Here is a 13,552-nt window from a genome sequence, read left to right on the forward strand (position 1 = left end):
ACACAATACACTCAAAATGTGCAGAAATCTACAGATTCTGGCGGTCTAACAATTTGATGGTGAGGCAGGAGTTTGCAGGAAAGATGCACTTACAGGAAGAGGTTGAACCTCAGCCGTGTACTTCAGATTTTATGGAGGCAAATATATAAGTCAGTAACTTTGGAGTAAAGTTTCATAGGTTTTTATGACATGAGATCACATAAGGCTAAAAGAGAGGCAGCCTTTGAAAATGTAATTTTGACTATGAAACTTCCATCTGATTGGTGATTATATAGAGAGCTATAATTTTTCAAAAGTACAATCTATGAGAAAGCATAGATCACTGAAGATTACTTAAGATGTAGGCAGACTACCTGTTTTATGGAAGCTTTGGACCTGTTAAAAGCTTAAGTTGCATGAATTGGCTGGCAGAATGTCTATGATGTACTATGAACATCATGATCAGTGTGAAGTGGAAATGGGGCAGAACAGTGTCTCCTCTGTGTACTTAGAAGGTAGGGAGGGAATGGACTTGGTGACCCCATAGTTAACTGCTTCTTGGTTACCTTAGCTTGTATGGTTTTCTCTAGTTGGTCTACTGAATGAAGCATTGGTCTTACACTGGGTATGTGGTGGGAAGACGGGATCCAGTATTGAACTTGACTGAATTCAGCTGGAGAGTATGTTAGCTGCTTTGTTCTGTTGTGTTTTGGAGACAGAAGTAGGTACCCCAGGCCTGTCAGCCTCTTGAGTGCTGGGAGGATCGCCAAGCACTACCACACCTGGCCTCCAAGTAAAAGCATGTCTTTTGTGACTTCGACAAAATACACTAAACTATTAGGGTTTCATTGCAAACGCCCAACTGTAAGCTAATAGCATTCACATAAATTAACTGTGACTGGAACTTTGCTTTAGATTTGCTGTTTTGGTAAAGATTTAAAAAATTATGTTCACTTACAGGAAATGCTGCGTGCCAGGAACACTTGAAACAGAACAAAACTCTAGTCCATGTTAAACGCTGGTTTGGCTTTCTTGAAGCCCAGCAGGCCTTCCGCTCAGTTGGTACCAAGTGGGATGTTTCAGCAAACAAAGCTACAGTGGTAAGCCTTTAAAGCCTTTACGGTTTTTTTTTTTTTTTTTTTTTTTGCATTGCAACTTTATGTGTTTATAGGTGCACACTAGCTGTGGTATCCATGTCAAGGTCAGAGGTCAGCTTAACGGGAGCCAGGTCTCTCCTTCCACCTTGTGAGCCAGGGACTCACTGCATATCCTCCAGCTTAGTGACAAGTGCTTTACCTGCTGGGCCAGCTCACTGCCCCTGGTTGTTCTGTTTGTTTAAATGCTGATGTTTTAGTTGCTGTTGAGATTCTAGATCTGAAAGATTATTATTATTTTCTGGGAATGAAATATAGCCTAGCATCAGGGTGTTTGCTTAGCATAGTCAGGGCCTGCTATTGAATCTATGGCACTGCTTTGAAAAAAAAAATTCAAAAAAAGTATTTCCACAAAAAAAAAAAAAAAAAAAAAAAAGCCCTGAACTTTATGTCTATAAGATTATACAAGATTATATCCCCAATACATGTTCTTCATCCAAACTCCATATAATGAAAATTTCATTTTATATATTGTTTTGTAGTTTTTTTGATGCTGGGAATGTGTCCTGATACCAAGCGATACCCCCAGTCACCTGTTTTATGACCAGACTTCCTTCTTTATCCTGAATCTTCACTGATTTTGAGCCATTGAGTCGTATCTTGGTATTCAATGTAGGAGGATGTCACATACAGTTCAGTATCAGAGGTCCTCCTTCTAGGTGACAAGTATTCTCTTTTGATCTGCTTTGCTTACTAGATATCCTGGTTGCATATTTTGCCAACCTGACATAAGGTGGAGTCATCAAGAAGGGGGCACCTCAGTTGAGACAGTGCTTCTATCAGATTGGCCTGTAGACAAGCCTCTGGGGCATTTTCTTAATTGATGATTGTTGTGGAAGAACCCAGCCCACCTGACAACCCCAGCTTAAAGCAGCTTAGCAAGCCACAAGAGCAAGCCAGTAAGCATCAGCATTCTTTCATGGCTTTTGCTTCAGTTCCTGCCGCCAAGCTCCTGCTTTGAGTTTTGAGTTTTTGCCTTGACTTCCCTCAGTGGGCCATTACTTGGGATATATAAACCAAATAACTCCCCCCCCCCCCCCCAACTCCCAAGTTACTTTTGATCACAGTCTGTATCAAAATATAGCAACCAAACTAAGACAGTAGGCATGCACAGTGACATTTGACTCAGTGAAGGTTTTCTGGTGAAATAAAGTGTAAATACTGCTAGTGTAGGCGCAGAGGTCAGAGTATACTCAGTTGCTTTCTCTAACACACTACTCATCTTTCAGCATTTTTTTTTTCATCCAATCAACAAATTCTATTGTATTGAAAGATTTTCTTACTACTGTTGATTTTATTGAGGCCCCATTAGCCCCTGCTTTATTAAATACTATAATATTTTTATAAAACATTATTAGTGTGTGGGTGTTTTGTCTGCACAACATGTCTGGTGCTTGTGGAGGCTAAGAGAGTTTGCTGGGACTGGAGTTACACATGGTGTGAGCCTCTGTGGGTGCTAGCGATCGTCTTGCCAGATCATTGGCCAGAACAGAGACTGGTCACGTCATTGCCACCAGGGCCGGTAAAGCCATTAAACATTCCCCTGTGTTTTGGATCCAGTCCATTTCAGCCTCTGTGTTCATGCACCCAGCACCTGCAGACTTGACATTACTTTTCTCTTGTGCCTTTGTGTTTCTCTTTTAAGTGGCTCTTTCTCCCTCTTGTCTAGTACATTTCTACTTATTTTTCAAGATCCATCTTGGGTCTTATATTCGGTTATGATTCTTCTTGGTGATAGGTCCTGCTTCTTAACTTTAACTGAAAACCCTTAACGCTCTGCCCTTTAAATGTCTCTACTAACTGAGGTTCGGTTTTCTTCATGTTCCTCAGTAGATTTGGAGTATTTAGAGAGTACGGAATATCTAGTCACCATTCTGCTCATGACCAGTATTTGGTAAATGATTGTAGTCATAAACATTTAGCCATGTATGTTTTTCCTGTGTCTGCTTTGTTTTTAGGCACCTGACAAAAAACAAGATGTTGGGAAATTCGTCGAGCTTCCAGGTGCAGAGATGGGAAAGGTGACAGTCAGATTCCCCCCAGAGGCTAGTGGGTAAGGAAACACCACCTGCTTATAGCCAAACACACCTAGTGAAGAAGCTCTGCAGCTCTAATTCCTTACTGCTGCCAAGTTCATCTAGAAGGATGCAGCCTCAAGGGTGGGAGTAAATCTAAAAAGCCTCAGTTTCATTCTTTACAGCTCATGTTAATTTGTACTGTTAGTTCATTAAGGCAATAGAGACATCTGAATTTCATTATAGAATTTTAAAAACAAATAAGAAAATAGCCATAAATAGAAAAACTTAAATATAAATAAGAAAGTGTCCATATATAGAAAAGCTTGGGTTTTGCTTGTACTTTGAGGGGTTTTTTGTTTGTTTGGTTTTTTTTTGTTTTGTTTTGTTTTTCAAGACAGGGTTTCTCTGTGTAGCCCTGGCTGTCCTGGCACTCACTCTGTAGACCAGGCTGGCCTTGAACTCAGAAATCCTTCTGCCTCTGCCTCCCAAGTGCTGGGATTAAAAGCATGTGCCACCACTGCCCGGCAACTTTGACATTTTTGTAGCCTTTTTTTCAGTAAGGATTTGTTTTTATACCTACTCCTTTGTAGTAGATGTTATAGTAGCATTTATTTTTCTAAAATAAAGGAAAGGAAAAATTTAAAAAGCTATTTAGTTCTTTCCATTAATTTTCAGGTCTCCCAAACCTATAAACTCTTGACACATACAGAAAATAGTATTTGATTTAACACAGGCCCTGCCCTGCATTTACTCAGCCTGAGTGGAGTCTGCCTGTGTATGTCAGTCATTCCACTCTCTCTGAAGCACCCTAGTAAGGTTTGTCATACAAAAGGTGGTAATACAAAAGCAAATCTCCCTGTAGTGGCTTCCTCAGGAGACCATCATACCACCATTCTGTATGTGAGATGATTATGCTTCCTAAATTTAATTCAGATCTGATATTTTTATATTCAGATCTTGCTTTAATGGCAGATGATAACTTCTCATTTTTCGTTTAATAGTTCTTTATTCACAATTTTGTCACTAATAACATTTTGAAATTCTTCATTTTGGAATGATGGGGTGAAGATGAGACCAAGTTTGATGTAGCTGAAGTTGGCCTTGAACTCCTTATGTAGCAAGGGTGGCTTTTGAACTCTTAATCTTGCTTCCACTTCCTGAGTGCTGCTGGAATAACAGACATATATTCTCCACTCTAGCCAGAATTCCACATTTTGGTTTGATATTTCTATATTTGTCAATTCAGATTTTGAACTGAATGTCAGATTTTTGACATTTCTAAATTTGTCAATTCAGATTTTGAACTGAATGCCAGAAGAAAATGAAATGGACTGGAGAGAGTTTTTCCAGAGGACTCGGGTTCAGTTTCCAGCACCTACATGACAGCTCACAACTGATTGTAACTCCAGTTCCAGCTAATGCCCTCATCTGGCCTCTGCAGGCACCAGTTATATGTACATACATACTAGCAAAACACCTATATACATAAATTTTATTTCACTATTTTTTTTATTATACATGGATATAAATGTGTGTTTGTGTGTTCACATTCTGCAGGCAGGTTCCCAAGGCACTGTGGGTGCTGGGAATTGAACTTGGATCATCTGTAAGAACAGCAAGGGTTCTTAACCACTGATTCATCTCTCCATCTCCTACAAATAATTTTTTAAAGAAAGAAATGAAAGAGAAACAGTAACTGAATAGCTGCAGACTTGATCAATGAGGGATTGATTGATAGTTGGCAGTGAGATTTGCCATGAAAAACATCTTACATGGTTCACTTTCCACTGTATTTAGATCCTTGGTATTTTGTTACTGTGCACTGTGAGAGGTCACAGTTGTCCTTTTGAGTAGTGACCTTAATGACTTGGCAAAAGGTCTGTCTATCTATCTATCTATCTATCTATCTATCTATCTATCTATCTATCTATCTATTTAAAGATCTATTTATTTTATGTATGTGAGTACACTGTAGCTGTCTTCAGACACACCAGAAGAAGGCATCAGATCCCATTACAGATAGTTGTGAGCTACCATGTGGTTGCTGGGGATTGAACTCAGGACCTCTGGAAGATTAGTCAGTGTTCTTAACCACTGAGCCATCTCTCTAGGCCGCTAAAGGTATTTTAAAATAGTATGTTATAACCATTGTCATTCATTAAAGTAGTCTCTTATAACTGAATTTTAGAAAAACAGATTTTGAGTGGTGGCTTAATGCCGTGTGGGAATTGGAGCATGACCCAGCATCCAGTCTTGCTGAGTGTTCTTCTTTTGTTTGCATCCTCAGATGCTCTTGAATCTTTTTTCTGTGAGCATGAAGTCAGAAGGCTTGATGTTGCCTCCTTGACTCTTGCTTATTCTTCTCATGTTTTCTTTTGTTTTTGAGACAAGGTCTCATGTGTCCGAGGCCACTCTCAGTCAGCTCTTGAACAGACTGCATTGCCAAGGGTGACCTCAGACTCCTGGTTCTCCTGCCTGTACTTCCATAGAAGTGGGGCTATGGACATCTGTTCTGTACTCATATTGTGCAGTGCTGGAATTGAACTCAAGGCTTCATGCATGCTAGGCATGCACTGTACCAACTGAGCTATACCCATAGCCCTTTTCTCTGTATTCCTGGCTGAGTTGGTACTTACTATGTAGACAGAGCTAGTCTTAAACTCAGAGCAACCCTTCTGCTTCAGCCCCTCAAGTGTTGTGATTTTGTGTGTGTGCCAATTATGTGATAGCTGTTATGCACAGACACTACCTAATGTGTCATGTGCAGTAGTAGCCCATGAATCTGCAACTCTGTGAGCAAAGGCAGTTACTATTTGTTTTACATGTGGTTTCAGAAACTGACTCACACCATGTGCTAATAATATGCCAGGCTTAAATTTCTGCCATCTGTCTCTGGAATCCTAGTAACTCCTGTGTGTGTGCTTGTGAGACAGGGAGAGAGAGGGAGTGAGGTGTGGCAGAATCTAATGCAGATCACTGCAAAGTATGCACCGTTCATCTTTTAGTTAGAGCTGATGTGGTATAGGTTGTCTCTTGAGAAGACTAATTTTGTGACTGTTTAAGAGTCTTGGTTGTTTTCTTGAGATTTGTATTTTTAGGGCTATATTCACTGTTGCGGATTCAGACGTGTCTTCAAAACATAAGAGTTTCTTTCTGTCCGCCCCCTTAAGCATAAGATAGATCCTTGAACATTGTGAATAAAGCTTAGCACATTAACTAATGATAGGTGATCAGTGTTCATTGGTGAAATATTTTAAAATACTGCATTTATTTGGTTTATCATGTGTGTACACATATAGATACACATGTACCACATGTGGAGGAGTCGATTCTCTCCTACCATGAGGAGCCCAGAAATTGCACTGAGGTTGTCAGGCTTGCTAGCAGGTGCTTGCCCATTGAGCCATCTCTGCAGCCCTGTGCTTCTATTCTGACAGTAGTTACAGCAGTGTTACTAAATGCAGCACACTTGTAACATCTTCATAATGTCTCAGGTTCTTTCTGGGAACTCACATCCCTTAATTTTGTTTTAAATTATTTTTTTATTTTATGTGTGTGGGTGCTTTGCTTGCATTTATATCTGTGCACCACATGTATTTCCCAGGTGCTTGTGGATGCTAAAAGAGAGTGTCAGATCACCTGGTACTGGAGATACAGACAGTTGTAAGCGGCCATGTTGATGCTGGGAACAAGCTTGGGTCCTGTGGAAGAGCAAACAATGCTCTTAACTACTGAACCATATCTTCAGCCTGGATAAAAATAGCCTCTTATTTTAAACAAACTTATTTTTAATAATAGTTTTAGATTTGTAGAAAGTTGCAAAAATACAGTAGAGGCTTATAATCAACAATCTGGACTGCTGTCCGAGTGTTTAAAGAACACTGATTTACACCTGGGATATAGTTCAGTGAGAGGGTATTTTTTTGACACAGGCAAAGCACTGAATTCAGTCTCGTGCACCACAGAAAGACTTGATGTTTGGTTTTGCTGTAAAGAGCAAAGACATACTAAGGGTTTGTATTTTCTCCATCCATGTTGGTATATTGAGATCAAAGATGTGCTTTCCAACTAGGTGACTATTTTAAAACATTTACTGCAGCTATCATAGAAACTAATAAACATTGGTAAGAGCTATTTAAACTTGCTTCATAAGTATTTAACCTTGCCTCATGCCTGATTTTCTGCCTAGTTGACAATATCTTTAGCAATGAGATCTCAGATGCATATTCTTAGGTTAGGGTTATATATTATATAGCTCAGGCTGCCTTGGAACATGTGATCCTCATGACTTTGCCTGCCAGGCCTCACCACACTTGGCTTTGCTTTGCATGTTGCTTTTTACCACTGCTTTGATGGAGGGGGGTCATTGCTGTACAATACTGTTATTTTTTTATTGTCATTATTATCAGCTGCCCATGGGAACAAACAGTATTTTCTTAGATTCCGGTTTGTGGAGTCTGGTCCTAGGATGGGCCTTTGAGATCATTTAGTTTAAATATTTTCATTAGCATCTGAGACAACTGAAACCAAGGCAAGTGGTCAAAACTCATAGCTTTTTCTCTGTTACATTAATTTTCATGGTCTCTGACTGAGCCATCACAGTGACAGCAGCTGTCTTGGGTGCTTCTCTCCTAGTGTTAGATGGTTGTTCCTAGCAGCAGCGGCAGAGCAGAGAGGTACACTGCTGGGCTACATCGGTAACGGGTTCAGAAGTTTCCTTTACATGACCATTCCTCTTGCAAGAAAAAAAAGATTCTTCTTAGGATTGTAATATGTATAATACCTTACCCTCTGAGAGTTCACATAGGGGGTTGTAGTCATGGTTACACTGTCCATGTTCTTGTCTGTTGTCTCTGTCAGTCATGTTTCCTATTATGACACCTGTTGGTAGACAGTAAAATGACTGGGGAGTAGGGACGTTTTGTTTAGTTCTTAGCTCCTCAGAGAGTTAAGGGTGAGAATCCCGTTGAAGCATGTTAATGAGTTTCTCTGTGAAATGTTTTTGTTTTAGTTACTTACACATTGGGCATGCAAAAGCTGCTCTTCTGAACCAGCACTACCAGGTTAACTTTAAAGGGAAACTGATCATGAGATTTGATGACACAAACCCAGAAAAGGAAAAGGAAGATTTTGAGAAGGTAAATGAAAAGTGTAGTGATGACCTTTTCTCAGAAAAGTGGGTTACAATCAGAACACGATCTGATGCCTTCATGGTATGAGAATCAATTCAGTTTCATTGCTGTTCATAGTACAAGAATAAATTTGATTTCATTGCTGCCTTTCCCCTCTTCGTCTGTATATGTCATGCCTGAGACCTAAGCCAAAATGTAATGAGCTCCCATACCAAAAACTTAAGTTAATTTTTTTCTTTTCTCTGGTTATTGTAGAATTTACTTTAATACCTCATTTTTATTTGAATACAAATTTAACTGGAAGCACGATTCCTTATTGTCATAGTCTTAAGCATATGAATGTAATAAAAACTGCACAGGTATTGTAAGGTGTGGTTTTCTAGCCTTGTAGTATCTGTATTTGAAGGACTTGTAATTCAGTCACTGAGGGGCTAGTGGCTCTGTCACAGCATAGCAGCTCTCAGAGCTCCACCTTGAGATCCGGTTTCGCAGCTGGACATCTGGAAGCCAGTGCACTGAGTAGCTTTCTTCTTTTTTGTCCTAACATTGTACATCATCTGCAGTCTTTTCAGGCTATTTAAGACTGATGGTGTTTCATTACAAGTTCCCAAAATAAGTATCATGGGTTGAAAATGTGTAAGAAAATGAAAGATACAATGCTAGTTGCTGTGATTTTTTTTTCTTTTCTTTTTTCTTTTTTTTTTTTAACTGCAGGTCATCTTGGAAGATGTTGCAATGCTGCATATTAAACCAGATCAGTTTACTTATACTTCAGATCATTTTGAAACTATAATGAAGTATGCAGAGAAATTAATTCAAGAAGGGAAGGCTTATGTGGATGACACTCCTGCAGAACAGATGAAGGTGGAACGTGAGCAGAGGACAGAATCCAAACACAGGAAGAACTGTACGGCACAGTTTGTATCATACTCTGGTGGATAAGCTTGCTTTCTTTTTTTTAACAAAAGATACAGCTTAAGACACATTGAAGGCTATTTCTCTAATTCTTATGCCTTTCTATGTTTTTCTGAGGCAGTCTTGCTGCATGTAACCTGGGTTCAAACTTGATATTCTCTTGCCTCAGCCTCGTACGTTTTAGAATTATAGGCTGTGTCATTAGGCTCTGCTTGCATTCTTCCTTTTTTTTTGCCTTGGGATCTAATCTAGGCCTGCACATGTTAGGCCACTGAGCTTACTCCCAGATCCTGGTCTAGCTCCTTACAGCTGTACCTGCACTGAACCTGTGTGCAGTGTTCTCACTCTGGCACCTCACTTCTTGTATGCAGTTTCTTGCATTTATTTCATTTGAGGTATTATTTCTGTAACATTTAAAGTTATTTTAATTTAAATGCTTACCAGTCCTAAAGTGTTTGAAAATGCTGTGAACACCAGCATTTAGGTGTGTGTGTGTGTGTGTGTGTGTGTGTGTGTGATTACTAGAATGTGTAAGCTCATGATCACCCCATATTGGAGTAGTGTCATGTGAATAAAGTCTCCACATCTTTCAGTTACTTCTACACTGCTGTGACAGAATCATCCTAGGGCCATGAGGGACGATATGCATAGGATAGTGAGTGCAGTCCACTGTTAGAGATCAGCAGCTCTGTCATTATTGCTGGGATATGACAATATGGCTTACTTATGTGCTGCTGACTTTGGAAGCATGGAGTGGGATCAGAAGTGATGCTGAGTTATTATACTCAAAGGGATAACCCCAGTCTTGCACCAGAGGTCTCATAACCTTCCAAAACTCATCAGCCAGGGACCAGGTACTTAACGCGTGGGAGGCATTTCACATCCCAACAGTCAAAAAATAATTTTTTTCAGACAACAAATAGAAGAGGTATTTTATAGGTCTTCTGATATCAAATGTTAAGAGACTTCCTTGCCTTGCCTTTGTTGAATTCATGACTTGTTCCTGAGCTTATGAATCAAGCCTTTTCTTTCTTTCTTTCTTTCTTTCTTTTTTTTTTTTTTAAAGAGACAGGGTTTTTCTGTGTTTCCCTGGCTGTCCTGGAACTCATCTTGTAGATCATATACCAGGCTGGCTTAGAGCACAGGGATGTGCCTGTCTCCACTTCCCAAGTGGTAGGATCAAAGGTGTGCACCACCAAGTACAAATCAGGCTATTTTTATTCGTTGCAGTATGTTGCCAGAACTTCCTCACTATATTTAAATCTAAAGCATCTCATTTGGGAAGCACAGTAAATTTAAATTGTTACAAAAATATTTTTTCTAAGAATTACATTCTCAAAGGGAGTTAACTGGACTTTGAAAATATTTATTTGAGTGTAAGTGACACATGCATTGTAACTTGAGAAGTTTCCACAGGAAGGTACTGTCGAGCAGTTCTTTCCTATCCTGGTGGAACAAGCGTTTGGTATTCTGACATAGGTAGAGCTGGAGCTGCTCAGTGTAGTCTTCTTACAGCCAAACCCCTTTATGTCTTGTGCCTCTGTTTCCTGTGATCTTTCATTTTCTCCAAGTGGATCATTTCCTGTGCCACACGGGCTGCTTGAAGGGACTTTCAGGGAACCTAAAGGCCAGGACAAGTTGCTCTGTTCCCTGGCTGTGATGCAGCAAAGGAAAAGAATGATTCTACTTTAAGCACACAGTGTCTAACTTGGTGGAGTAGAAGGGCTGACTGGTTAGTTGTGCCTTGATGGGAAGTGGGGGATAACAGATGAGAAGGCCTTCCCCTTATCCTGTCTAGTGAAATGTGTTGTTTTTACCTTTCCTGCACTGTTTGTAGAGTGTATTTCCCAGTTGTGTTGAGGTTTGCTATCTGTTTCTCAGCATTTCACTGAGTAGCCCTTCCTGGCCTCATGTTTCTCCTTCCTACCTCAGCCTTCTGAGTGCTGGAGATTACTACCACCATGTTCTAACATACCCATCTATTAATGTAGTTTTAGACTAATGGGATCTGTCTGCAATACAAAAAGAAAACTTATATCTGTCAGATAAACAAAAATATACCTGTTACATTACAGCTGTTGAGAAGAATCTACAAATGTGGGAAGAAATGAAAAGAGGAAGCCAGTTTGGTCAGTCCTGTTGCCTGCGAGCAAAAATTGACATGAGTAGTAACAATGGGTGTATGAGGGACCCAACCCTTTACCGCTGCAAAATCCAGCCCCACCCAAGAACCGGGAATAAATACAAGTAAGTGCACCGTTTCCTTTGCCATGTTGGGTAGCCTTGCTTTGCTCAAATGGGGAAGGGGATGCAGCACAGTTGGGAAGCCAGTGCCTTTGTTCTTCATAAGTGAGTTGGCCAAGTGGCCTTCTCTGAAGGTGTGAAGTGTGGCCTTTCAGGGATGGCTTTCTGACTGAGCTATCCAAGAACATTTCTATCTATAAAGGTTCTTAGCACGCAGGGTCTGAAGAGATTGCTCAGCAGTTAAGAGCACTGACTGCTTTTCCAGAGGTCCTGAGTTCAATTCCCAGCAACCACATGGTGGCTCACAACCATATGTAATGTGCTCCGATGTCCTCTTCTGGTGTGTTTAAACACAGCTAGAGTTTACGTGTGTGTGTGTGTGTGTGTGTGTGTGTGTGTGTGTGTGTGTGTATATAAAGTTCTTAAAATAAAAGAAAGTCTTTGGCACTTTGCAGTGTTCCTGTCTGTCTTGACTAAGTGTGTAAGTATATATCCTTTGATAAGGATGTTTCTCTTCTGGTAAATATTTTTCTCTGAGCATAAATGGACACAAAAGTTACAGTATAAAAGTTTGCAGAAATGTGAACAAACCAAGAGAAGAGCATGTGCATTTATATTTTGATTATTTTTTCTTGGAGATATTTACAAATTACCAGTTTTTGTTTTAAAGTTCTTTTTCTAAGGCCTGAGCTCAGGGTCTCTTGCTTGCCACTAACTAATACCCTTGATTTTAGATCTTTTTTTCTTTAAGAGTTTCCTCTATACGTCTTTCTTTGTTTTGTAAAATAAGCTATAGAATATGTTCTCTTTCTTTTCTTTTTAATAAACTTGATTATAAAAAACTTGCACCAGACCCAACTCTTGTTCATCTCAATGAACCTCTACAGTTAGAATAGTCATTTACACTTTCACTGTTGAATACGTTTTTATGTACCTAGCTACCACCAAAACCAAAAAATCCATGATGAGAACTAGAAAAACGGTCAGCTTCCTATCCTTCTTTATAACTTGTGTGCATTACCTGCTTTGGTCCTTCTTCGTCCCCTAGGAGTTGCTCATTCTTGTTCTCTTTTCCACATGTACCCATGTGTACATTTGTTTTCTTATATACATATATTATTGGTTAGGGTCTTCCTATGAGGAAAATGTATAGTTCTTTTCTTTCTGATAATATGTGATCTCCCCCAATATTATACAATGTAACTCTATCCATTTTTCTACAATTTTTATTATATTTTTTAGAGCTGAATAGTATTTCATTTTCACTTATTTTTTTAAAAGATTTATTTATTTTATGTAAATGAGTATAATATCACTATCTTCAGACATACCAGAAGATACTATATGTTCATTGATACTTCATTTTAGGCAGAAATCATTTTTTAATGTTTGTTGTGTTGTTTTGGTATTCATTCATTCATTTATTCATTTATTTATCCATTTATTTATTTATTTATTTATTTATGAATGATGGTGCTGCCATAAGCCCAGGACCTTCCATATGCTAGGCAAGTGCTACCCAGCTGGTGTAGGGAATGCTGTCCTGCTGGAACATGGCTTGGCAGGCGGGGTACAGAGCTTACCTAGCATTCAGAAGACCTGGGTTCAGTCCTTAGCATGGGTTAAAAAATAAGTTTATCTTAAATGAAATGTTTTGTTGCTTACCTGTCTCCCTTCACCCATTCATTCCTTTCTTCCTACCAAAGTTCATTCCTGCTTTCTTTGAGGCAGTGTCTCTCCGTATTATTGATCCTCCTGCTACAGCCTCCTGAATGCCACACTCTGCTCTTGAATACATTTATTTTCTTTTTCGTTTTTAACATTTATATAAGTGAGTTCATGTGCCACAATACACATGTGGCAATCAGAAGACAACTTGATAGAGTCAATTCTCACCACTATGTGGGTTCCAGGGATTAAATTCAGGTCCTCAGGTAAAGATGCCTTTATACTATGAGACATCTTGTAGTCCCTTGAGTGCAGTTCACTACTGTAGGATATTTAGGGATTACTAAGGAAATTTAAAAGCTAGATTTTATGTAAAAATCTCTATATAGTATGTTGTCTGCTATTACAGTATATGTTGACCATTACAGAAATACAGAAATAG

The 13,552-nt window shown here is 39.3% G+C and overlaps 1 protein-coding gene across 3 annotated transcripts in view; it reads left to right on the top strand.

Moving 5' to 3' along the window:
- Eprs1 (glutamyl-prolyl-tRNA synthetase 1) overlaps positions 1 to 13,552 on the top strand; it is a 67,373-nt gene that overhangs the window by 8,841 nt on the left and 44,980 nt on the right. For all 3 annotated transcript variants that reach the window (XM_034513562.2, XM_034513561.1, XM_034513563.1), the window contains exons 5-9: positions 940 to 1,079; positions 3,092 to 3,186; positions 8,163 to 8,289; positions 8,998 to 9,190; positions 11,274 to 11,445. In XM_034513562.2, the coding sequence (XP_034369453.1) occupies positions 940 to 1,079; positions 3,092 to 3,186; positions 8,163 to 8,289; positions 8,998 to 9,190; positions 11,274 to 11,445 (727 nt within the window). The remainder of the gene's footprint in view (positions 1 to 939; positions 1,080 to 3,091; positions 3,187 to 8,162; positions 8,290 to 8,997; positions 9,191 to 11,273; positions 11,446 to 13,552) is intronic.

Source organism: Arvicanthis niloticus, chromosome 10 (assembly GCF_011762505.2).
Source record: "Arvicanthis niloticus isolate mArvNil1 chromosome 10, mArvNil1.pat.X, whole genome shotgun sequence".
In the NCBI taxonomy this organism is placed as follows: domain Eukaryota; kingdom Metazoa; phylum Chordata; class Mammalia; order Rodentia; family Muridae; genus Arvicanthis; species Arvicanthis niloticus.